The sequence below is a fragment of the Diuraphis noxia genome, unplaced genomic scaffold (assembly GCF_037042655.1).
Source record: "Diuraphis noxia isolate RWA-SAM2 unplaced genomic scaffold, SU_Dnox_SAM2 contig0003, whole genome shotgun sequence".
NCBI classification, from domain to species: Eukaryota; Metazoa; Arthropoda; class Insecta; order Hemiptera; family Aphididae; genus Diuraphis; species Diuraphis noxia.
In genome coordinates this window covers 9,218,032-9,244,352 of record NW_028301713.1, presented here as the reverse complement: position 1 = coordinate 9,244,352, position 26,321 = coordinate 9,218,032, and the positions used below count along the sequence as shown (strand labels likewise).

The 26,321-nt window shown below is 30.3% G+C and overlaps 1 protein-coding gene and 1 long non-coding RNA gene across 2 annotated transcripts; one reads left to right on the top strand and one right to left on the bottom strand.

Moving 5' to 3' along the window:
- On the top strand, window positions 1-25,259 carry LOC149056679 (uncharacterized). The gene is made up of 6 exons (XR_016190814.1): window positions 1-90; window positions 161-246; window positions 1,890-2,072; window positions 2,519-2,806; window positions 24,829-24,987; window positions 25,048-25,259. It is a non-coding gene; the product is annotated as an uncharacterized LOC149056679 (long non-coding RNA).
- Window positions 3,294-15,702, bottom strand: LOC107167582 (uncharacterized). Its single transcript, XM_015516706.2, has 2 exons — window positions 15,459-15,702; window positions 3,294-5,071 (listed from the first exon to the last, which is right to left on the bottom strand). The coding sequence occupies exons 1-2, from the start codon at window positions 15,507-15,509 to the stop codon at window positions 4,685-4,687; spliced, it is 438 nt and encodes a 145-aa protein (XP_015372192.1). The 5' UTR covers window positions 15,510-15,702; the 3' UTR covers window positions 3,294-4,684.
- Window positions 25,260-26,321: the final 1,062 nt, after the last annotated feature.

Sequence of the window (26,321 nt, the reverse complement as noted above, 5' to 3'; positions counted from 1 at the left end):
ATACCACCTACTGTAATGGTACATATTATATACATTCTGCACGTAGTGCGAGTGTATATACCTGCAGTATTGTGCAGTGTCTAGAAAAAAGTATATAAACATCATATCGCAGGTGATGATGATATGCGCATGTATAATATTAAAATATTATGTTATTTAGCGTTATTTTACGTAACTGCTACACGTGAAGGCGAAAGATTATTAATGCGTCACCTGCAAACGTTCCCGTTCAAAACGTGCACATAGGTAAGTGCTTGGTATTTATTATGTAGGCACCTATCTATGATGTACATATATCATGTACAAGTACGTTTAAACTGCGATGGTAACCCAACTAACCCATCGCAGTATTCGAACGCGTTCAGCACACCTGTTAAAAATATATTATACTAAATAGATATTTATGTAAATATAATGTAATACGCGCGAAGAGAAAAGAAATATTGTAATTCGATTATGCACACGTATAATGAATTAAGCGTAGTCGATTTTTTGTTGTTTTTTTTTTTTTTGCACAGTATAAATTAATAACTATTAAAGCGTTATAAATTTATAATAATAGCGACGAGTACAATTACACTATATTTGTTGACTTTTATATATTTCGATAGCTTATGCATAACCTGCTTCGTACATATTATACAGGGCGATTCAACAAGTTTGCTCAACCCATTTTTTCTTTAATATAATGAAGTTAATTCGTAATCTGGTTTTTGGAATATTTAAAATATACTCAAAGATTACATTTTCAAATTCTCGAGATTTTTTTCGTACCACTTAATGAGCAGTGTCCTGTGGCGATACAAACTTTTGTTTTTCAAACGAGTAACGTTTATTAAACCTTTAATTTTTTGAGGGAATCTTGATGTACCGATTGAAATCATTAGATTTCAATGAAACGATTTTTGAGGACTATTATTCTCGGTACGAACATTTTGATAACCAGGATCCTCAAAATCCTCAACAAAAAAATATCCGCTAAATAATTTACATTAAAAACGAGGAGGGGTGGGGGAAGGGTTTTAATTTGAAAAACAAATGTTTGTATCGCCACAGGACACTCCGTAAGTATATAGTACAAAAATCTCAAGAATTTTAAAATACGGTCTTTGAGTATATTTAAGGACTCCAAAAATCAGATAACGAATCAACTTCATTATATTATAATAAAGAAAAAAGGGGGTTGAGCGTGTTAGGGAATTACCCTGTATAGTGTCTATATTATTTAACTATACGAACATTAAAATTGACATTTTGTCGTAAATTTTTTTGTTTGTTTCATTCGTGCCGCCGACCGTTTGGTTCAGTAAAGTCACTGTTTCACGGGAGTTTATATATAGGTACACACATAAGCATTATATATATGTATGCATAAGTCGTCGATGTACACATAAAATAATGTTAATTGTCATTGCGGCAAAGTTTTTGATTACAAACGGCTCAGCGACATGTGCAAACAACTTACTAACAATAATCTATATTATTACTATTATATTATACGATCGACGGTCGTGTAGTATAATAGAATATTATATATTATAGGCGTATAATAATATAATAGTGTCGCGAATTAATGCTATTCCGACAAAATTAAAACCAAATACACATTATTATTCGAGTATGGCACACGTTCTCTCTATCTCTCTCTTTTTTCGAGTATATATTATACATCATTAGCCATGTCAAAATAGTAAATAACATTAATATTTATAGGTACATCAAATGCGTGTTTGGGTAAATTTAATTTATTATGCACCTCCCTAATAACAACTGTAACTATACATAATATGTACATGTCATAATATTATATATATACCTACTGAAACTACTACTATATATACTAGAATTGACTATATATTATCGCTTTATTACCGTTATTATTATTATAGTTCAGGGGTGGCCAAACGGTCAGTACAATTTCAAAGCCGATCGTGTTATAATTTATTCGAAGCAGTGTCTTCGATTAGCAGTCGGCAACTATATTCGCATGCAAAATTCGTCAACGAAATGCAATGTCACACTTCAACAACGCCCGCCTGATCGACAAACTAATTTGTCATAATCGGACTCGAGTAATTAGATTTTAGAAATTATTTTTTTATTATTATATTATTTTTAGTAATTTGTAATCAGTTTATGACCCTTGTTGTGTATAATAATATAATATGTTTACATTTATACAAGTATGTTTCTTGATAATTATATTTACATTCGATGATGAAAAAAATGCTCTATGGAAGTCCGTCCTCAAAGGTCAAGAATATTTTTAATAGAACGCGCAGACCACAAAAAAGTTTGGCCACCCCTGTTATAGTTATCATACGGGTACAAAGAGCGGGCACGAAATAGTCATAATTAGGGCGTGGATTTAAAATGTTATATGCAAATCGCATTTTTCCCCCGATGAGACTCGGCGACGGCGGCGGCCAGCAATCCTAAGTCCTAACCGTCACCGCTCAAAATCGTTTTTCTGTACATACTACAATAATCTAAATTCGCATTATTTTTATCAATCCAGGCGCGAACTAACAGAATTCTATTTTGGCGATGAACCGAAACCATCATCAGCTGCACTGTTGCTGTACATATAATATATAATAAGCAAGAAATATCACATCGTTTTATTAACTTCAAATAACCGTATACTATGCAGTGCAATATTCGTACAAAAAGTTAATATTACGTTAAATATTATGTAAGCTATATTATATACAACGCCAAAAATGGGAGGAAAAAGAAGGCAAATTACTTATCTGAAGATTTTAATGCTGTCTTATGATGTCTTTTCGTGTGATTTACGATTTCAGTAAGTACCTATGCCCATAATTTGTAGTTTTAAAATTAATATATTTGATAATTTAGAATTGAATGTTAAATGAATATGATCAACATATGCGCGAATTGGAGGGCCTTAGGGGATATTAGCATTCCTAACTTTAAAATTAGCACCTTCAAATACTGTTCGTGTTTATGTATAAAAACTTCACATAAAAAAAAAAAACTAATGTTTTAAAAATAATGACTTCTTAATGTTAATTAAAACTACGGTTCTGTAATATTTTTGGAAATATTTTCATTTCAAAACGTTGTTTATAACCAGTGACTAAAACCCTTAATAAATAAATAAATATTATTGCAGAACGTGACGTCAATCGTGAGGATGATGCGAATCTATAGTGGTGGCCAAACCATAATTATAATGAGGTGAAGGATTATGTATTTATTATATGCAAATTGCAAGTATATTAAGTTGAATGTTTAACAAATTAATTTAAAAAACAAAAAACATAGCAAAAGATGGCATTTAAAAGTATATTATGTTAATAGTTATTTACAAGTAATGCATGTACTGCGTAAATAATAGGATACATAATTGTATTGGTACTTTTTGTGTAAAAATACTTACGAACAAAATTACTGAATAACCCAATTGCATATTTGATAATTAATGAAAAAAAAAATTACATTTACAATTATAATATAATATAATCGACCTATATTATTTACACAATAAATTTGATTAAATACATAACATTATTACCATCGATTGACTAATTCATTATGATGACATAACATAACAAATATTATATTTATTCCTAAAATATCTTTCGGAGATATTTAAAGTTTTTAGATTTTAAGCTCGTATTATTTTTACTTACCCGAATAATATAAATTATAATCTTAGGTAGTGTTATTTTATTGCATATAGGTACAATACAGGAATATCGATTAGTGTGCTTACCGAAAATTATGATAACATGATCTAAAAGTTCAAACATTTTTTTCTTTATCTGACCCATTATTGACTAAAATTAAAATTTTCCCTAACTGTTAACACAATCAAACTTTAAATTATTGTTTAAAATTTTAAATCTAATTTAAAGAGTAAATCAATGTTTTTGAACATTGTCTTGAAAAAGTCTCGATCATAATATTTTGTGTCATCAGTTCATCGCCTAATCCAGCTCTCAAACTTTTCAGCCCAAGTCCCAGGTCAACTCCAGACGTAAGCCCTCCTCAAAAAAATAATTTTAATAGCGATTATTATTGCGCACATTTCACTAATCTTTTTCTAACCTACCAATACAATGTTGATTTTTAAAATTGTCTTGCGCCCCCCTCCCCCTATAAAGCTTTCACGACCCCCTGGAGAGTCGTGTCCCTGCACTCTTTGAGTACCTCTGGTCTAACCCATGTATAATGTATTGCTGCTAATGCTGCGTGAAGCTAATAAACAGTTTGTCGAGGAGGAAAGTCGTGATTATAGTAGGTATAGGTAACTACTACATATAGGTAGAGGTAGATACATAACATTAATACATATATACAACTCTAATGACTATAACACTTTGTTTTATCTAAATTCTAAATATTTATACTATCTCCATTCGCCATTCAGATGCGTATTAGTGTACTTAAAACTATACTAATATGTTATTAAATGCATACGCGCGCAACACGGTTTTCACTGCATCACGTCGGATAATATACATTTCATACATAATATAATATATATATATATATATATACACATATATATATGCTAGCAAACAGTGCAAACTGCAGCTGCAGTGGCGAGTAAGTGGTCGTTACCGACGCAGTAAATAACATTATAATATTATGCCATTACTGGACCATCGACGACGACGTGTGATCGACGGACATCGGCACATGCAAAACCTCATCATCGTCTTCGTGCATATCCGGCCGGATACGCCTGCGCCGGCTGGAACGGTTGCTGAAATTGTTGCTGGTGATAACCGGCGCCTGCACCGGAAGCTGGCTCGTTCCGCTGCTGCCGGTCGTACAAGATGTCCCTGACCACCTGCTGTTCCCGGCGCTCGTGCTGTCTGCCGTCCAATCCCAGGCCGATGCGTTCGATCAACCTCTCGGACTTGTCGCCGTGCAGCGCGACGAACTCGTGCGTCCGACGGGCACTCACGTTCGGGTCGAACGGCCATGACTGCTGTCTGTGGAATTCCGCCGTGCCCAGCACGTTGTTTTGGATGAGCGAGATGATACCCGCTTGGACCGCTGGAGCCTGGAGCAGCGTCGCTAAGGTGGCAAACGCCTACAGTACCCAACAAAAACAACAACATCAATAGTAATATTAATATATAAGTAGCAATATTATACTATAGTATAATACTATGTAGCAGTGGTATTACCAAACTGCAGTGCACCGCGGTGCACTTAGGTGCATGGCACCCACAAGGGGAGGGGGTCAAGAGATCCCACGGTACTGGGGCCCGAATTTTGGAGGGACCCGGCGTTCAAGCGACAAGCAGATAATTACTTCAATATACGAATAATAGCAAAGTGTTTAAAAATTAATTGTTATTTAAGAGGAACCCGGATTTAGTTCTGTACCAGGGCCAAAAATATGATGTGGGGAGTCCTGCTTAGGTGCATCGGGAGCACTTTCTAAGGCCATCGCGATCTACGGCTCATAATAAAGATTATTTAAATGTATAGAATTTTTTTATTTTAAATTCATTATTAATGACTAATGAGCATTTATTGTCCGGCAACGTGGAAAATAAATTTGGGAACCTCTGCTATATAGTAATTGCAGTGCAGGTATAGCCAGTGATGATCGGTGGGTGTTTTACCCCTCCCCATCGACATTTCCCCCCCCCCCCCACTAATAATTGAATTATTTATGTACGAAAAATGTAAGCGATTTGTGGAATTTATACTTAACTCTCCCACTCCCCATTTCATAATCTTGGCTTCGTCACTCAAATAATAAAATTGGTTAGTTTAGTACATACATATAGCAGTATAAACGATAAAAATAAAAAGCCACCGAACCATCAAGGACGAATATAATTATCGTATACATCTTTTAAAAATATATATTATAATATTAAGAGTATAATCGCTTAGGGGTAATAAAAGTGATCGTATAGTCACCGATTTTTGGACTCTTGCAGTACTTAGTGATGACCTGCAGAAGATTCGAATCGATTAACAGTAGAATGAATAATGAGTAAACATATAAAAAACGATAGGTACATTAGGTATGCTTTGTAATTACGCAATTAAATTTGATCATGTACTCATAATTAATAATTTCAATATTGTTTAATTATTTATTTATGTATTTAATATTATATAGTAGATGCATAGAGAAAAGAACACGAAAATATTGATTAAGACAAAAATTGAAAAATATTTTCAAAAACGTTAATACTTGTCGATATGTTGTGTCGAGGTGACACAGTCGTACTATACTAGTTTAGTAAATTAATCGTCAAAATATTTGTGATAAATTCGGGAAAATGGACAAAACGCAATGTGTGGTCACGTCGGCCTCAACAGTTAAATGATCATCACAACAGACGGTTTTTTCAAATGTCTCAGTATAATATGAAATGTTAATATTTGTGAATATCGAGACTGGCCTATTTGAGTCCAACAGGTGAATGAGTAAAAAATTAATGGAGAGTTTCGCAACAAGGGATAACTATGCTGAATATTATATCTCGTCATACGGTTAGGTTGGCGGGACTCGTATAAGTTCGTCTATAAATTACGTGTTAATTTTGCCGAACCGTGTTAAACGCTTAATTGGTATGTAGTATAGGAATTCGTTTAGATAATGAGAGGTGACAGAAATCGTTATAATATAAAAATTTGATTTTTTAGATATTTCAACATTATAGATTTGAGCATTTTTAGGAGCATGGTAGCAAGATATTTTATTGTATGTATTAATTTATTGTATTATTTGTTTGATGAGTTTGTAAATAATTTTTAACTATTGTGCGATAAACGATGTAACCGGACGTACGTTTCCCCAGCCCCCCACATATCACTTTTCCAAAATTTTCTTTTGCCAACATTTAGTACGTCATTTGTTTGTATTTGTTTGACCAAATTCAGAATTTGTTTGATGTCGGTTCACCTCGGAAAATCGGTTTTCCGTGCGGGGGGCTGTGGAAACGTTTCCATAGCCCCCCCACCCCGTTAATTATTGACTTTTCCCAAATTTTCTTTTGCCAACATTTAGTACGTCATTTGTTTGTATTTGTTTGACCAAATTCAGAATTTGTTTGATGTCGGTTCACCTCGGAAAATCGGTTTTCCGTGCGGGGGGCTGTGGAAACGTTTCCATAGCCCCCCACCCCGTTAATTATTGACTTTTCCCAAATTTTCTTTTGCCAACATTTAGTACGTCATTTGTTTGTATTTGTTTGATGTCGGCACGCCCCGGAAAATCAATTTTTAACAACAGTATTTATTATTATATATTATCTATCTATAAGTATATAATATATTATGTTGTTGAAACCTGATAAAAATTAATACAATTCTTATTTTTATAATATACCTGCTGATTTGTGTTTATTTAATGTAATATATATACATTATAATTACATTGACACCAAAAAAATTACTTAACATTATATGTATCGGGAACATTTTTAGTTCGAAACGTTTGACATGTTATTATTTTTTGCTGTTCATACATTTTTTGAGTACGAACTATTTTAATTTTCGAACTTTTTTGTTCGAGTTCGGTTCGGTTCAGATTTTTTAAGACTTGGTTCGAATTTCGAACCTCGAACAGTTCGGCCCTCGTATTGATTTTACCATGATGTGTGTTTTTATTTTTATTTTTTTGTCTGTCATCACATTTTAGGGCAGTAAAAGTGCTTCGACTTTTGACTTCAGTACCTCGTTCGATCCAGAAAGTGAATCTAGTTGGTACTTTGAGGGGTTCTTAATATTATTATATAATTCATAGTCACAATTTTTTTTTTATAAGCTTTCAAAGTTTGAATTAACGATTTATCCTCAAACGAATTTAAATATTTGTAATTATTCAAAAAGTATAAGTCGTAGATACTTGAAAATTTTAGTTAAAAGTTAAAAGAAAAAGTTATTTAGATTGGCATTTTCTTTACATGATTCAATTTTCAAAATATTTTGACTTTTTTTGAGATATTTTTTGACCACTGAAAATTGTCTTTTGAATTGTCGATAAATTTTTTTTGGCCCTATAAAAATACTTGAAAATTTAATACAAAGTTCCTCATAGGTTATTCTTATAGTAATTAAAAAATTATAAAAATACATGAGCACAATTTTTTTTATTAGCTTTGAAAGCTAAATTGCTAATTGTGACTATGAATTTCTTTTATTTTTCAACTGCTATTATAAATATATGTTAGGAGCCTTGTATGAAAAAAATTGTTCCTATGTATTTTTATAATTTTTTAATTACTATAAGAATAACCTATGAGGAACTTTGTATTAAATTTTCAAGTATTTTTATAGGGCCAAAAAAAATTTATCGACACTTCAAAAGAAAATTTTCAGTTGTCAATAAATATCTCAAACAAAGTCAAAATATTTTGAAAATTAAATCATGCAAAGAAAATGCCAATCTAAATAACTTGTAAAATTTTCAAGTATCTACGACTTATACTTTTTGAATAATTACAAATATTGAAATTCGTTTGAGGATAAATCGTTAATTCAAACTTTGAAAGCTTATAAAAAAAAATAGTGACTATGAATTTCTTTAATTTTTCAACTGCTATTGTAACAATATGTTAAGAGCCTTGTATTAAATTTTCAAGATTTTCTACCCAACAAATACATTTTTATCGATATTTATAGAAAAAAAATTAATATGTCAGTAAAACGCTCAAAACAAATCAACATATTTTGAAAATTTTATAAAATATATAATATGCCTATATATACATTCAGTGAAAATTTCAAGTATCTGCGGTCATTTTTTTTAGAGTTACACCAAAATAAAAATAAAAATCGCTAAATGTGAAATCCAGTGAAAATCCAATGTTGTAAAAATTTAAATGCTCATAGAAATTTAATTTGAATTTCCGGTGGAATTTTTATTTGTGATAAAGATTGAAAAACTTGTAAGGAATGATGTATTAAATTTTTAAATCTTAGATTTAAAAAGTACATTTTTTATGAATTTATAGCTTAAAATAATTTGTGAATTTTTGTGATTTTTACGTATTTTGTCAAAATTCTAATTTTGAATGCTTATAAAAAAAAAATTGTGACTATGAATTTCTTTTATTTTTCAACTGTCATTGTAACAATATGTTAAGAGCCTTGAATTAAATTTTTAAGCTTTTATACCTAACAAGTAAATTTTTATCGATATTAATTTTAAAAAAACTAATAATGATCGAAAATTGCAAATACCTATGAATAATTCAACTTAATTCGAAAATTTTTGAAATCTGCATGGCGGATAGAATATCCTTTTGAATAATTACAAATATTTAAATTCGTTTGAGGATAAATCGTTAATTCAAACTTTGAAAGCTTATAAAAATTGTGACTATGAATTATATAATAATATTAAGAACCCCTCAAAGTACCAACTAGATTCACTTTCTGGATCGAACGAGGTACTGAAGTCAAAAGTCGAAGCACTTTTACTGCCCTAAAATGTGATGACAGACAAAAAAATAAAAATAAAAACACACATCATGGTAAAATCAATACGAGGGCCGAACTGTTCGAGGTTCGAAATTCGAACCAAGTCTTAAAAAATCTGAACCGAACCGAACTCGAACAAAAAAGTTCGAAAATTAAAATAGTTCGTACTCAAAAAATGTATGAACAGCAAAAAATAATAACATGTCAAACGTTTCGAACTAAAAATGTTCCCGATACATATAATGTTAAGTAATTTTTTTGGTGTCAATGTAATTATAATGTATATATATTACATTAAATAAACACAAATCAGTAGGTATATTATAAAAATAAGAATTGTATTAATTTTTATCAGGTTTCAACAACATAATATATTATATACTTATAGATAGATAATATATAATAATAAATACTGTTGTTAAAAATTGATTTTCCGGGGCGTGCCGACATCAAACAAATTCTGAATTTGGTCAAACAAATACAAACAAATGACGTACTAAATGTTGGCAAAAGAAAATTTGGGAAAAGTCAATAATTAACGGGGTGGGGGGGCTATGGAAACGTTTCCACAGCCCCCCGCACGGAAAACCGATTTTCCGAGGTGAACCGACATCAAACAAATTCTGAATTTGGTCAAACAAATACAAACAAATGACGTACTAAATGTTGGCAAAAGAAAATTTGGGAAAAGTCAATAATTAACGGGGTGGGGGGCTATGGAAACGTTTCCACAGCCCCCCGCACGGAAAACCGATTTTCCGAGGTGAACCGACATCAAACAAATTCTGAATTTGGTCAAACAAATACAAACAAATGACGTACTAAATGTTGGCAAAAGAAAATTTTGGAAAAGTGATATGTGGGGGGCTGGGGAAACGTACGTTGTAACCGGGGCGGAAGTAATACGATCGTGTTTCCCGCCTCAGTCATGATTCCTGCACTGCAGTCAAATTATTGCATACCTATTTAATCGTTTTGTTTTTAGCGTACAAACTTACGAGCCGTTTTTATTGGACATTACTTGGAGTGATTGCTATTCACGGAACTGCAGTAGATTTTTCGAGCATTACTACAACCGGCCGTTGTCCCGATAAATTTCCGAAAACGACTTATAACTCGTTTTACAAAATATACTCATTTTTATGGGTAATCACAGTTTCTTTTCCATTTTCTTTATTTAAAAATAATGGACTCCCTCTCATTCGCAAATCGCAACTGCCTTATTTACAAAAACTTTTCGAAATAAACGTTTGTTTACGATGTTAAAAGAATCTCTCTGTTCATATTATGTATAATAATATATATATATATTAAACGCGGTTATGTTCAATTCGCGCAAAATATGACGAAGTAGGACCTATATACGTAGTACGCAGTTATCGAAACAATAGACAATATTATACATTACATATTATTATTCTGTGCTCTTGGCCTCGTGCTCAAAATCTATTCAATTGCCATCCTATTCAACAATCTTCAAAAGACATGTCCTACGATAATTAAACGGCATTTCACACACCACTAGACCGTTGCTACCCCGACAACGCCATTATTGTTCAAGAACGTTCATCAATTAATCAACTGTAGAATTAACTGCAGTGTTAGTATACCTACTAAACAATAGTTATTAATTATTAAATAGGTATTAAGTTAATTATAAATCTGTCAGTTATTTCTGATACACTACTCGTCGGTGTGTAAACTGTTTGTTCTAATTAGACGCATACTAATCCACATTTCTATCAACCACCTCATCGTAGGTACATCTAAAAATTAAGTGTAAATAATTGTTTGTACACAGTCTTAAATATTAAACAGGGTGATTCGCCGTATATGTTTATTGTTTAATGTTTACCAATTTTATTTAATCGTTTATTCAAATTTTGATTTTAGAAATTTTCGAGTATTCTCAAATATGTCCTATACATATATGTATATTATATGTTCAAATACTTATAGAATTTGATGCCATTTAGAGATACCATAAATTGCATTTTTCAAAAGAAAACCGTCCTTTTTTATATTATACATTGTTTAGTAGATGCATAATTATTTTTAAAAATGTTGATGCAATTAAATAAAAATACTAACGTATGGTTTTTAAATGGTAGAAAATCTAAATATTTGTATATAATATGGTCTTAACTCTTAAGTATACCTAGTAATTTAAAAATTTCATAGATCAAATAAAAATCAGTATCAAATAAATTCATACTCAGCTTAACAAAAAAAAATCGTAAAAGAATGGAAGAATTAAGTGAGATTATGTTTGGTGTACCTATCGCCCAGCATATAGTAATAACATGTATTCATGACGATAATCAAACATTATTGATATACGTACACTAATTATGGAATGATTATAATTACCTAGGTGTACTGATTTCAGTAATTTTACACAAGAGATTAATTTAATTTTGAAAAAAACAACACTTAATTACGTACATTTTTGTGATTTGTAAATCCTCAATACGCTGTATCTACATTCAATCAACATTCAAAACATCCGTGGAAAGTTTCATCATATTATTCATATTATTGATCAATTCATATTTTTTTAAAGAATTCACGGTTCAAATATTTTGCTTCAGACGTCTTGAAAGTATTTTGCCCCTTCCGCTATGGCCTAATAATATAAGTAATCTCGATTTTCGTCATCTACATTGTACATCATCTATACGTATTCTTGTTATTTAATCTCTAGGAGGTCGCGACCGCCAGGTTGAGAAACACTGCCCTAGTGCACATTTTGAGAGCCGGTGATATAAGATTAGGTTTATATAGCTGGTATATATTATACGGATTCTTTTATATAGAGATCAGCAGTTTTTTTCATTCACATATTTCGCATTATGTATTCATTCATTTTTGAGTTAGTCGCCGAATAATAAATTATAGTTCGATGGTATGTTAATGTAAACTGCTGTCGTCGGATTTCCCAGTCCATTGTGTTAAGAAATATTGATCACCAACAAATTGAATAGGTATACGTGCTTGTATTTAAATCGGTGGGGACGCACACGTTAACGGGAGAACATTGACCCAAGACTTTTTGAAAATAATACTAAAAAGTAAAAAGTATAATCGGTAGTTGATTTTTTTTTGAACCTGTTATGGCGTAATATCAATACATATTAACGTTGATAAAAAACCGGTTGTTTTACGTTTTGATTGAATTATTCTCGAATTCATGGGTGTTATTCCGTAAAACTTATACTCGAAACCAAAATGCATCAAATTCTTTTAGGCTGCAGGTGTCTACACAAGTAATGTTTTTTGGCAGACTTTTGTTTACAATTGACAATATTGAGTACAGAAACAATTTGTTATGTTATAATAATATGTGGATGGCTGTAATATGATGAGGTATCGTCTATAAAAAACCTATGTTTATGTCAAAACCAAAATTGTTCAAGTTTTTTGTTTATAAATTTATCACCAAAATACATTAGAACCATGCACAATCTGCGATGTGTGTATTATACCTATTTAAATGGAAGATAATCTATAAATCGAGCCAGATTATAGTACCTAATCGAAAATCAGACAAATTGCGTACATTTGCATTAGAATAAAATAATTTTAATCGTGATGATTTATAAAATTTAATTCATTCGTCCTTTCATAGTTATGGCATATTATGTTTATTACATTTAAACGTAAATAACTGTATAACTATTTAAATTTAATGGAAATTTAAAAATAATTTTACTTTTAAAATTTTTAATTTACATAAATTGACCTCCAAAAATATAAATACGGACATACCTTAATGTTAAAATTATTACATTAAATCGGATGTCAAGAACGCTATTTAGAAAATGTTATTGAGGATGACAAACATGATGGTGAATCATCGTGGGTTTTTATATGTGTTTTTACCCATAATTTATTAATTATTGTATATAACAACAGTAAACAGTATTATACTAATTATGATTAATTCTATGACATTGAAAGTAATTACAATCTAACATCAACCTTTAAAATTGTCATCTTACATAATATAAATAAATAGTTGTATTGTCTTATTATAAGCGTTCAGTGGCCATAACATATAAATATATTATTATACATCAAAATATCGTGCCAAACGATTGTTAGCCTACAATATTATAGTGTATACAGTTAACGATACTAGTGAATATTATGTAATGTAGTAGTAATTAAATTCCTTATTCAATTTTTCTAAATTATAAATTTAAATACATTAAATTATTGAGCAATGTTTGCATCGGAGGTAATGTGTATTAATTTAAGTCAATTATGATTTGATTTTAATTCTATTTTAATATTGTATAATAGGTATGCTAATTATTATACATAAAAATTAGTTTCGAATTTATCCAATAAAATATTTTAATATTTAAAACAGTTGTACAAGCCCAACGAAAATGTATGCCTAGCTATTACTACAGTTATCATAACTCATAAGCACCTACCCATTGCATATTTATAATAGATTAAATACGAACTCAATAATGTAAACTGCAGTGTCATAATAATATTTATGAATAATTATTAGTTATAACTTTATACCTAGCTACTTAATACTTTCTAATATATGACAGCGTTATGATCGACATCACAATTAATAGTGATACATATATTTGGGTACTTATTTGAGTACCTACTGAAAGATATATAATTCTTAAAACCGTTTAATTTATGAAGTATCATTTAGGTAGGTACAATACTAATACAAAAGCATTTTGAAGTTTTTAAGAATTTTGGATAGAGAATCTATTATAGAGCTGATGGTTGACTATTATTGAAATAAGTGTTTCACTTGTGACGATTTAAAATGTATTAATTTCTATAGAGAAGGTTGTAGACACCTGTTTTATATATTTTATAATCACAATTTTAAATGGAACTTATTACCTATAAATTTATAATATTTTACATTCTGCGATGTTTAAAGGACGCATGTTAAAAGGACACACATAATATTATGTATTTATGTATCGTTCCCTTCTTAAAATTGTAAAAAAAATATTCTGTGCAGCAAAGAACCGAGAAGGCTACAGTAATAACTTGAGCTTGGAAGTTGATAACCTTAGAACAATTAAAAAATGACCTTAAAAATTGCAAATAATGGTTTAAAATTAATAAAAACAAGATTGTTTTTTATAAATTTATAAAATACAAATCAAAAAATATGTAAAATAACTCAACATTATTGGATTGTACTACTAGAGCATATTTGAATTAAACACAAAATTAAATCAATAACGATTATCTGATAATCGATATATTTTATATTTAAAAATACTTAATTCTCTGTGATTGGTATAAATTTTAAATGAGCCAAATCTCTCTTAGCGCTAAAGTCATCCAGAAAAATTTACTTGAAGTTAAGCTTCTTTAAGTTAGTATTTTAATGAGTAAAAATAACTAAAAATGTGGACAAATTATTAAAAATTACATATCACTTTTAAAAGTTCAGAAAATGCAAAATACACAAAATAAAAAATAGTTTTTTAGATTCACGTGCTATTGAAACACATTTTCAGCTAAGAAAGTATCACCTTAGAAATTAACAAAGACAACACATGCGAGTGTAGCGTCCTCTTAAGGAAGATTTTATGGTAATGTGGTTTAGACTGGGTAGAGGTTGTCCAAATGTCCAAATTTTATAATGATTCGATCTTATATCACCCGATTTTTTCAACCAAAATAACCTGCAATATCCGTGTTTGCATGCATTCGAGTCATTCGAAGCACACACCTGTTCGAATGTACCTTTATAAAAGAGCATTTTTTTGACACGATGCGTAAAATATATCCTCAGTGTTATAAAAGAACGAAAAATAGCGACAATACTATATACGTGAAAACATTTTGCATCGCGTGTGTAGATTAAAATACATAATGTAGGTATACAATTTGTAACATTTCGATTACACTTAAGAAAGAGGAGACGAAAATGTTATTTATCATTTAAAAAAAAAACATTTTTCGATGCCTTAAAAATAAAGGATAAAAGCTCCAACAATAACCATGTACATATATATTGAACTCACCGTCAGCAGAAGCGGGGTCGGGAGCATCGGAGATGCAGCGGCGGCGTGCATGATGATAATAATATACGAGTCTTAGGAGACGTCTGCCCGCACATGTAGCACTGATACGAACGCGCACTATAATAATATTACGACGATCTTAAATGTTGTGCACGGGATCGTGATCGAGAAGAGGGCGCTCGTTCGTAATGATGATAATAATATGTGTACGACCGCGCGAATGTGAGCCAGTGGGTCAAGTCGCGGCGACCACATCGATGGCGGTCGATCAGATTGAGCGAAAGAAAGTGTGTGTGTGAGAGAGAGAGAGTGACCGAGTAAGTTATCGAAGAGGGTGAGCGAGAACGATAATAATGACGACGAATGACGATAATAATAATAATAATAATAATAATATAAATATATTACACTCTCGCGGCGACCAAGCATTGCGACATGGCTACTACCTATATGTATATAATACCTACACGCTCGACAGCCGACTATGTATGTTTAATAATTATTAAACATTACGCAATTATTTCTGTAGTTTTTATTTATTGTACGCCTCACATACTATACAGCTTAGGTATACGTTCGGCGTTTATGTTATGTTTTACTGTTTAGTAATATTTTGGTATCGCCACCGCAATGGCAATCTAACGAGCGTATTGACGTGATCTAGATCTAGTGGGACAATATTGGTTTTCTGGGTGGGTAAGCCGTAAAGGTGTGCTAGTATATCGTCCGAAAAAGATTTAAGGTACTCATGATGGGAACCACAACAGTGGTGCTGTAAAAATGTAAAATCCGGTTGTCTTGGCGGTGATGGCGGTGGTAAATAATAAAATTATGTTCCGCTCATAATAGGCGTGCGCAGACAGACTCTAAAAGCAGGTAGTGCCCATATATTACCATTGGCCGACTAAAGTCAACAATTTAGTACATTTGAAAATTTTTTCCGCTATGACGTTGTAGGAGTAACGTTTTGAATCACCACTAACAATATATTATCATGCACAATATCAAACTACAGAGTGCACATAGTAAATTATTCAATTTTTTTCAAATTCGCTTTAAAAATTCAGTAATTTAAGTGAATTCGTGATGAATAAATGGGTAATATACGCTTCGACCAATGAAAAATTACAGTGGGTACACTCTGTGTGTATGCCTATCATGATTCATGGTCCTGACCGCTTCAGTTACCACTGCAGCGTGTAGGAGGACGTTAACTGTAGACTTATGTAAGTGTATATCCAATATTTTTGCCCTCCAAGCACTGGCGCTCTGTATAGGACATATAGGTCTGTATGTCATATTATGTAACTCTAAAGAATATAGTGGCGTGAGGTGTTGGTTGAGTGTGTGCCATATTTGATAAATAAGTCTCATCACGGATTCTTTTCGCGTACTTACATGGGGTGATGTACTCTATATTGGCTGGCTCAATAAATATTTTGTATAAGTACCGAAAACTATCTTTGTTTTATTTGGGAAGGTACCTAGGCATTATATTGGTTAGGTCACGAATTAAGAACATTACTACCTAATTTGAGTTCCAAAATATGCATAATGCGCATCATGTGTCATTGCACGCTCAACACCATCCGTATCGACTGTATCACACACTCAGGTTTCAGAGGTAGGTACTCAATAAAGTTAAATTTAATATAATATCATTATAGCAAACGATAATTATAATACTAACTAACTATAATAACAGTTTCAAATCAGCAGCAGTGTCGTTGTCGGACAAAATGGTATTGTGCAGATTGTATACACATCAATACACCATTAAAGAAAAAAAAACAATACATTTATATAATATACGATTGTGTTCTATCAAGAATTTAAATTATTAAAATCATCTTAATTACTATCTATATAGTGTATAAGTAACTATAGTAGCCATACCTCTATATTGTATAACAGCGGTAACTTCTAAACCATCATCGAGACTTCGATCTTCTAAAATGTCACCGACATTTTTGGCAGCAATCTTTTTTATTATGATACCATTAAAAAGTGTGTATTGTGTTGACGAACATAATAAACTATTATCGAGTATGGTTAATCTTAATTCTCAGCCTCATTTTACTGCAGTAGCGATATGAGAACGAGAAGACTAAAATATTGTATAGTAGTTGCGTGGTCATCATTTCATCAATCACGTCATTTTCGTGGCGTATTGTGCAGTGCGCCGACGGACCACGTCATGATATGGTAACTCGGTTAAAGGTGTAAACGTTTTTCCTTGCACGAACCATGGTTAGCGAACGCGAACCGCAGTAAGTGAACGCAAACCGCGGTAAGCAAACGCGAACCGGGGTAAGCGAACGTGAACCACGGTAAGTGAACGTGAACAACGATATTGTGTTCGCATTGGCTTGGTTTATTCTAGACGTTTAAACGTCACAGTCGAGAAATTAATAATTTATACTTAGTCGTATTAACATATTCAGTCGTACTCGATATTTTAAAGTGTTAAGTTCACGAGTTTTGTGAGTATTTTTCGTTTTAAAAAAAATATTTTTATGGATAGAAAAATCGATACAGATATCTTGAAAATTCTTTTACTAAAAAAAGAAGAGGATGATGAGGATTTGTTCTATAGTGTTAGCCAGGAGAAAAAAGAAAAGGTCATGATCCATTATTAAGGTACAAAGTTAAACACTATGTCGTTTTAATACCCGTTTGAGTGCCACTGAATTGCTATAATTATAAAACAATATTATAGGTATACACGAAAAACATGATACTGATGATGTTCACACTAATACTGTATGATGGTAATTGGTAATATATTGTTAACTTTAACCTAAAAAAATAGCCCATTTTCGGTTTTTTAATTTCCAATAGTAATTGAACAACAATATAGGTAATATATATGATATATATAATATAGTATATTATTATTACCAGTTTATTATATTATTATGCTTAATTATGTTATACATACCGGGTGTCCCATTGCGAAATCTCCTGAAATAATAAATATATCATCATAAATCTGTTTTTTTATTAGACTCACATAAAAAATGGCTACTTGTATTTTATTTTTTTATTTTATTTATTTTTTTAGAAAAAGTTTAAAAAATTATTATTTTTATTTTTGAAAAAATAAAGATACCTATTTTATAGAATTTATTTTGCTGAAAATGAAAATGTTGACCTTTCAACACTATAGATATTTAGTGCCTTAAAAGGCAAGCAACGTCAACTGCCATTACATTAAATTCATCATTTCGTACTTACACAAAAAAATAAAATAATTGGTGTTCATACATCACACGCTATTATACCTATATATATATGTATATACTAATACGCTTTTTTTACTCAGAACACTTGAAATGTAATCTGTTTTTACGTAAACGACGTGCCCGTTTAATGCTTTTAAACCCTTTGTAGTATTATGTGACCGTAAAATTATTTCCGAAATCATAATTACGTATTATATACAGAGTGATCCTCTTAACAGAAAACACAGGTTATTTGAAAAATTATACTCAATATAATACGTGTATTTAGTCTTTATACGAAGTGCATCGTAATTCGTAGGTATTTTTGAAATTTATGATTTTGAAAACTGTAAGAAGCGTACAGTTGTAATATTTTATGTTCTATTTCCTCATCCCTCCTTATTGTTATTATATTCATCGTTGAAACCACTGCTAGCTATAGAATATTCACTTTTGGTTTTTAAATTTCAACCAACAATTATTTTTATTTTATAATTTTAATTTACGTAATACTTGTATGAAAATGTGTAAACTAGATCATTTGTTGTTTTAGCACTTAAATCACTACCAAACATAAAATAGGCGATATCAAATTTTGCGTACTTCTAAAATTTTTCAAAAAAAATTGTAAATACAGTTAATAGTTTTTTTTAATTCATAAGTGCTCTTAGTTTTAAAATAACTATCCATTATACTATACGTAAATATAAACTTTTTATATTTATAGGGCATATTAATTCATCGGTTTGTCACTGTTGACAATTATTGTTTTCTAACTGATAATTTTAAAATAATATAACTTTCGAAAATTATATAGCTTTTTGGTTCACTTATAATCTTCAAAAAAAAAAAAAAAAAAAAACATAATAATTATAGTGTCCTGCAAAACACCCAATATACCTAAGTGTGTGTGCAATCGTCAAAGGGATGGAATGTGAACATTTCTTAACATTTTTTTTTCATTGCAAATCACAGCCGAGTATTCGATCGGCATGGCAAATGGAGCTTATATTATGCGTAAGTCTTTTACGGCTCAGGCGAGTGGGATAAAATATATTATGGATATCTCCGCGATCGTTTGACGATAATTTTAACTATTTTTCCGTCTGACCTAGTCGTATACCATACTAATATATTATTATATATTATTAAATTGGCTCGCAGGATATGTTTATATTCTCTATATTATATATGGACGCGAACACAATAATTTAATCGATTTGCAGTCAAAACGCTAGTTTATGGTAACGACTAGCCTAACCTAACCTAACCTAACCTAACCTATTTAATATTATATATGCATATATTATAGAAGCAATACCTATTTTTTCTGTTACGGTAATTGCGTTTTTTGAATGCGCGTCGGGTCGAAACACTTTATTTTGTGTAGTACTTTTTAGGGTAAAGGAACGCCTAAATCGATTCTGCTGATCCCGTTGAGTGTGCCTACATAATACAGACCAGCCTTTCTTAACCATACGGTCGTGACCTAATTTCGGATCGTGAATCATTTTGAATGAGTCGTCAAAAAATTAAAACGACGATATAATTTTATATAATGAAATATTAAAATGTACTTATTTAATATTATAACTTGTTATTTATATAATGATAGTAATACGTGCGAGTAAAAATAAATAAATTAAGATAGCAACTGCAAATTATTTTAGTCATGGTAATTCATATACATTAAGGAGTGGGGGTAGGTTCCATCCAAGATTGGGTAAATATCTTGAATCACCAACATATAAAAGTTGAGAGATACTGATATATAGTAAATACAACACGCGTAACTGGGTTTTAACTTTTTTAATTTTGAGTATACTATAGAAAATATTTCAAGCTCGGAGGACTTGCCATTCTCGAAATATATGAGGGATAATTATTAGAAATAATTAAAATGTGGATAACTTTAGTATTTTTTTCCTTTGATCCAGTAAAGTACTATCTTAGCTAAAAATCGTTTCATTATTCTCCCTCAATTCAGAATTTATATACTACTTTTATTTTGCATTTTTCGCCATAAATGCATTTTTTTAATGCCATTATTTATATTTTTACATTATTATTTTATATTATACGACATTTTTCATAGTTTTTGTACAATATGAGGCGTTTTCGGTAAATTTTAGATTAGAGAGTTTTTCTCATATTAATAAAAATTGTTTAATATTCTATTATTCTTTATAATTTATTTTACAAATTTAATATATTTTTGTTTACTTTAAAATTTAAATTGAACTCAAATTTAAACGTTTACTATTGTTTATCAATTTTACAATTCATATTTTTAAATTGTTCTGTAATCATTTATCACCTTACCCGTACCTGGGATAGGTTAGGTTATTTATATTAATTAAAATTTTGAATTAAATTATTTTCACTTTTTAACATTCACCCAATTTAAAGGGCCTACTGTAGCTGACGTCAATTTTAACTCAAAAGACCTTCAGTTAGGACAAAATTAAATTTAGTTTACGCTATCTAATTGTCTATCGATCGTATGGAACATTTTGTAAAAATTAAATCATATATATTTATTATATAGGAATTTTTATTTTTGTAATTGAACATAAAAACATCAACATTTAGACCATTAGTTATTAATATACATATTATTTATATTTCCTTTAAGAAGTTAATGATGTTAATATTTTATTAGAGATCGGATAGTAAGACTTCACTTAATATTGATATATGACATGTGTTGGTTGCTTCTCGAGTTTGTGTACTTAAAACATTCAAATAATATGTGTTTGACTGTGAATTCTATACTACATGGGAGGGTAAATCTTGTATTATTGTGAACTATAATTGAAAACTTGAATATATGAATTTTTTTAAATCATAATTAAATTAAAAATAGAAAGTTTTTCATATACGATTCACGGACATTTTACTGCTAGATTCAAATATTTTTTCAAAATAAAAATTAGACGTTAACTAACTATAATTTTATAAAATCAATAGGTAATAAGGTCGTGGAATTCGGAGGTACCTATTATAGTAAATTGTTGTGACATTGACATGTGTGCACGTAAGAGAGTGGTATACCTGCATTGAATTTCACTCACACATTAATTGCTAGTTGTAAACGGTTATTAGTGTGAGTGAAATTCAATAATTTACAACTAACATATAGAGTAGTTAATAAGAGATAAGAAATTGCCTAAACGTTGCCTTTTAAATTAAATTCATCGCAAGGCCCCTTAGCTGCCGAGGCATTTGTTATAATAATAAAAAAAAAAATCGTAGATTAATGGGTATTATAAAAGTTATACGACTTGTGGTTAACAAACAGCAATAAATTACAAAACACCTATTGTGTGACAGTAAATTATACGTATTATCTTTTGTATCTTCTACTTTGTAACCATTCATAAATTGCAAAGATCGTAAGGAAATTAAAATATATTTAATATATTTAAAGTAATTGTTTAGTCCGTAAAATTATCGTGTATGTAAACCAATTTGAAAAATTGAATCCACTGACGGGTTTCCGATATGAAAGTTTAGAATTTTAAGAAAAAGTATTTAATTTGAACCACTATATCATAGACATACGCGTGATAATTATGGGTTGAGAAAAATATTATTAATTTTTGAACGATTCACTAACATTTAATGAACCGATCATGGGCTACTAAATATTGTTCGAGGGATTATTAGCTCACTTTGAAATAGGGAATTACTAAATGTCCAGTAATTGTTTGTGAAACTCAGTATAATATATAATAAAATGTAGTAATATATTACTATATTAGTATTCATATAAATTAAGAAAGATACCTTATTCATGAGTTATACCAATACCTATACTTGGCTACTTCTGAAAGTGATTTAAATGCTAGTTAGGTCGACAGAACCTAGGTATAAGTTTAATATTTTCAAACCATTTCAAGTAATACACCCATTAGAGATTTGTCTGTTTTGTTTTAGACTTATTTAGTTCTTATGAAGCACCGGCTGATTCTTGTACGTATTCATTGCTTGTTAGTCTTAAATATTAACAGCCGACATTCGGCAAAATATTTACAAGTTTTATGACAGCTGTGTGTTTTATTACAATCGTATAAAATAATATTTCTCATTTTTTTTATTACAGATACTAAAAGTGGGACAAGGAAAATCTCATCGTTTAACAACGGAATTTATGTTATTTGTTTGTTTTGTTTTTTCCCGTCCAATTTTTAAACGTTCGGAGCAGGCACATTTTGCTTCAATTTCAAACTTTTAGGACGTTTATATTACTGATGAATGATGATGAGTATAATCTAATTGGTTCATAAACTACTCAGAGCCAAAGAGTTTAGTACGCTTAAAACTTATTGTACTGCATGCTAGTTCCTATAGTTTTTTTTTTGCATCGTTATATTTATTGAAATCTACGAATTTAATTAAAATTTCAAACTAATTGCCATTGTAATTGATACTTCATTACAACATTATTATTGCACAATATATATATAGGAACCCATATTATAATATATAGGTATGGTTATAAATTATAATAAAGTGCATTGCGATTATGATGGGAATGGTATCAGAATGTATGGTAGTTTAAAATTATTATTTATCAGAAAATACCAATGCAAATGAAAATGTCTAATATCTACTCGTAAACGATATAGCAAGTATGAAAAATATCGACCAACCGAAACATGTGAATGTATATTGCATGATATCAATCATAATATATAATATGCAATTAATTACAATTTTATTTTATAAAAAAAAGGTAGTTAATAAATTAATTAAACCTAATAAAAGTACCTACGTATAATGTGTAGCAAAAAAAAATCAAACAATAACACATTACGCCTGCATATTATATTGAAGTATCAAGTATAATAATTGATATAGTATATAAATTTATCTAATCTAAAATATACATATAGGTATTAAACACTTTTAACATTACTAAAAATATTTTTTTAATGTATTCATTCATAAAAAATCGAGTAGTTATATTTACTAGAAGAAAGTTTTAAATTTGAATACTTTATCAAGCACAAAATATATATTATAAGTGGTTCAAAGTTAAAACGTGTCTGCTATAGATACATCATGAGTATATTAATTTATAGATATATGATTTATAATATTATTTATACTGTTCAATATAAACAGTAAAATGTAAAATGTAAAATATACTTAAATATATTATATAAGAAAAATTATCTATAGGTACGGCCTAAATAAGATGGCTCTCGACAGAAAAACCACATTTCTATGTATAGGTACTAGGTAGTGACGAGTCACAGTCTGCACAGAATAGCCGTTATTATTGAAACACTATTATTATATGAAATCATATCTTTCACGCGGACGTATTATAGCCATTATGTAGGACCCTATTTAACATTAACTATGTATTTATAATCTATGCCTAAGGCCTAACTCATAAGCCGTCAAATAGAAATATCATACACACAGCTGATATGTATGTTATTATTTTCAGCGTTTCTTGTTAACAAATATTATAAAAATATATGTCAACAATAATTTCGCAAAAACGCCAATACTATTATATACAATATGCTTATAAATTATTATAACTGCTTGATTATCAATCAAGTACTATATACTATAGTATAGCAGGTTTTCAACTGAAATTGACCGCACGAAAGCTGCAACCTATAATGCATTTAATCGAAATTTGAGTGATTTAATAATTGGTATAATATTTCTAAAATAGGTTTACATACTTACGCATATATTTTAAAAGTGTACGGATTTCAAATATATTATGTAAAGGATCTTGTGAAGGTCTTATTTGTATGAAATCTGTGATAAAACTATGTTATGTGATGGCTGATGCCGATACGGTCACGTATTCACGTGCAAATATAGTACAATATATGTGTGTGTGTGTGTCTGTGTATTTAACAAGGTCGATAGATACGCATTATGATTTTATATTCAAGTAAATATACTCGTATATATTACATATTATATACAACAATTAGTGGTCAAACGTTTAACATCTTTGCTCCTGACGTTAAAAAATGTAATTATAAAACAGTAAGTTCACATGACTGTAAGAAGAACTTAAAAAATAAAAATATATTTGTGAAACTAACCTAAACCATGACCAAACATAATAATAAAGTATATTTACTTTAACATGTATTAATTTATTACAGGTGACAAACGAAAATCATTCAAATTTTGATATTCAACTCACGTCAGTCTGTATTGGTGTGAATAAAAGGGCGTATTTGAAGAAAAAAATTCTTATAACTTAATAAATAATTAGATTTATGATCATCAATTTTTCTCTATATGACTTCTACAAAATATTGGTAAATTTAAACATGACGAATATATTATTACGATTGTTAATACTTTCGATGTTCTTTTAGGTACTGTATTTCTAAAACTTCCAAATATTTCTGGTCCAGCCATCAGATGGCTGGTTTAAATTAACGACTGTGCAGAATGCCTCATGCAAAAGTGAACCATTTAAAAAAAAACAATAATTACATTTTGAAAATTTACTCTGCACAATTCACCGGTATACATTCTTTAGATAAGTACGAGTACCTACATAATAAACGTAATGTTATATGATATAATTTGTACATAAAATACATATTATATATTTGTCCAGTTTTTTGATATGGAATATGCTTGTATTGATTTATTTCAATAACAGGTCATCATTGTTGCCTGTTGGAAAATACCATTTTATTTTATGTGACTTCCATTGATCAAATTTTAAATATTTTCGTATTGCGAATATTTGCGTCCCATATATAGGTACTTCTGAGAAACGTGAATACAAAAAAATTGCGGTTTCCATTTGAAATTCGAGTTTAGACAAAATAATTGCAGTGTACGAAACAGCTGCAGCAAGCAGCGACACGTGGCCATGGAGTGATACACGTGGTACACCTAATTCGTTTTTTTTTTTTTTTACCAACTTACAGTTATAGACCGGGACAGATAAGCCGCGGTAAGACGCCCTTTAATTAAGATTTATATAGGTACGTACCTGCAGTAGGCGATTTCATGACATCTGTGACATAACAATAATATCATAATCGTTTTGCAACAATACCGCGCGAAGTACATTAAAATATGCGGTCATGCGATGAAAAGTAACGTTTTTAATTACACGTATATTCAATTTACGAGTAATAACCACGGCGCGGCGGTCGTTGAGATTTGCGATAGGTAACGAAATAACAATTATTAATTAATGAATATATATTATTATACTGTTCCACGCAATGCGCTTCGTCTACGTTGCTCTGAACTCGTCAAAACTGGTTTATTCGAAAGGAGGCAGATGAATGTTAAGGTATCATAATATTAGGCGTTAAAGCTGTTCAGAGCGCAGCGCATACCAGGCAGTATACAAACATATTATTCTATTCACTCGAAGAATGTAGCACAAAGGGAATATCCTGAGGTAGGACGGACGATGGTGATAATATGCGCAATCCCCTCCGGGCCCATCGAACTGTTTTGGCTTTACTGATATAACGATGGCGTCGTTAGTGTTACAAATCAAAAAAAAGAAAAGAAAATCCATTGAGTAATCGGCAAAAAAACCATCACTATTGCGAGATCACGATTATTAACGTGTCACTCTTAATATATTGAAATCAATCAGCCGCACAGTTCCTACTTT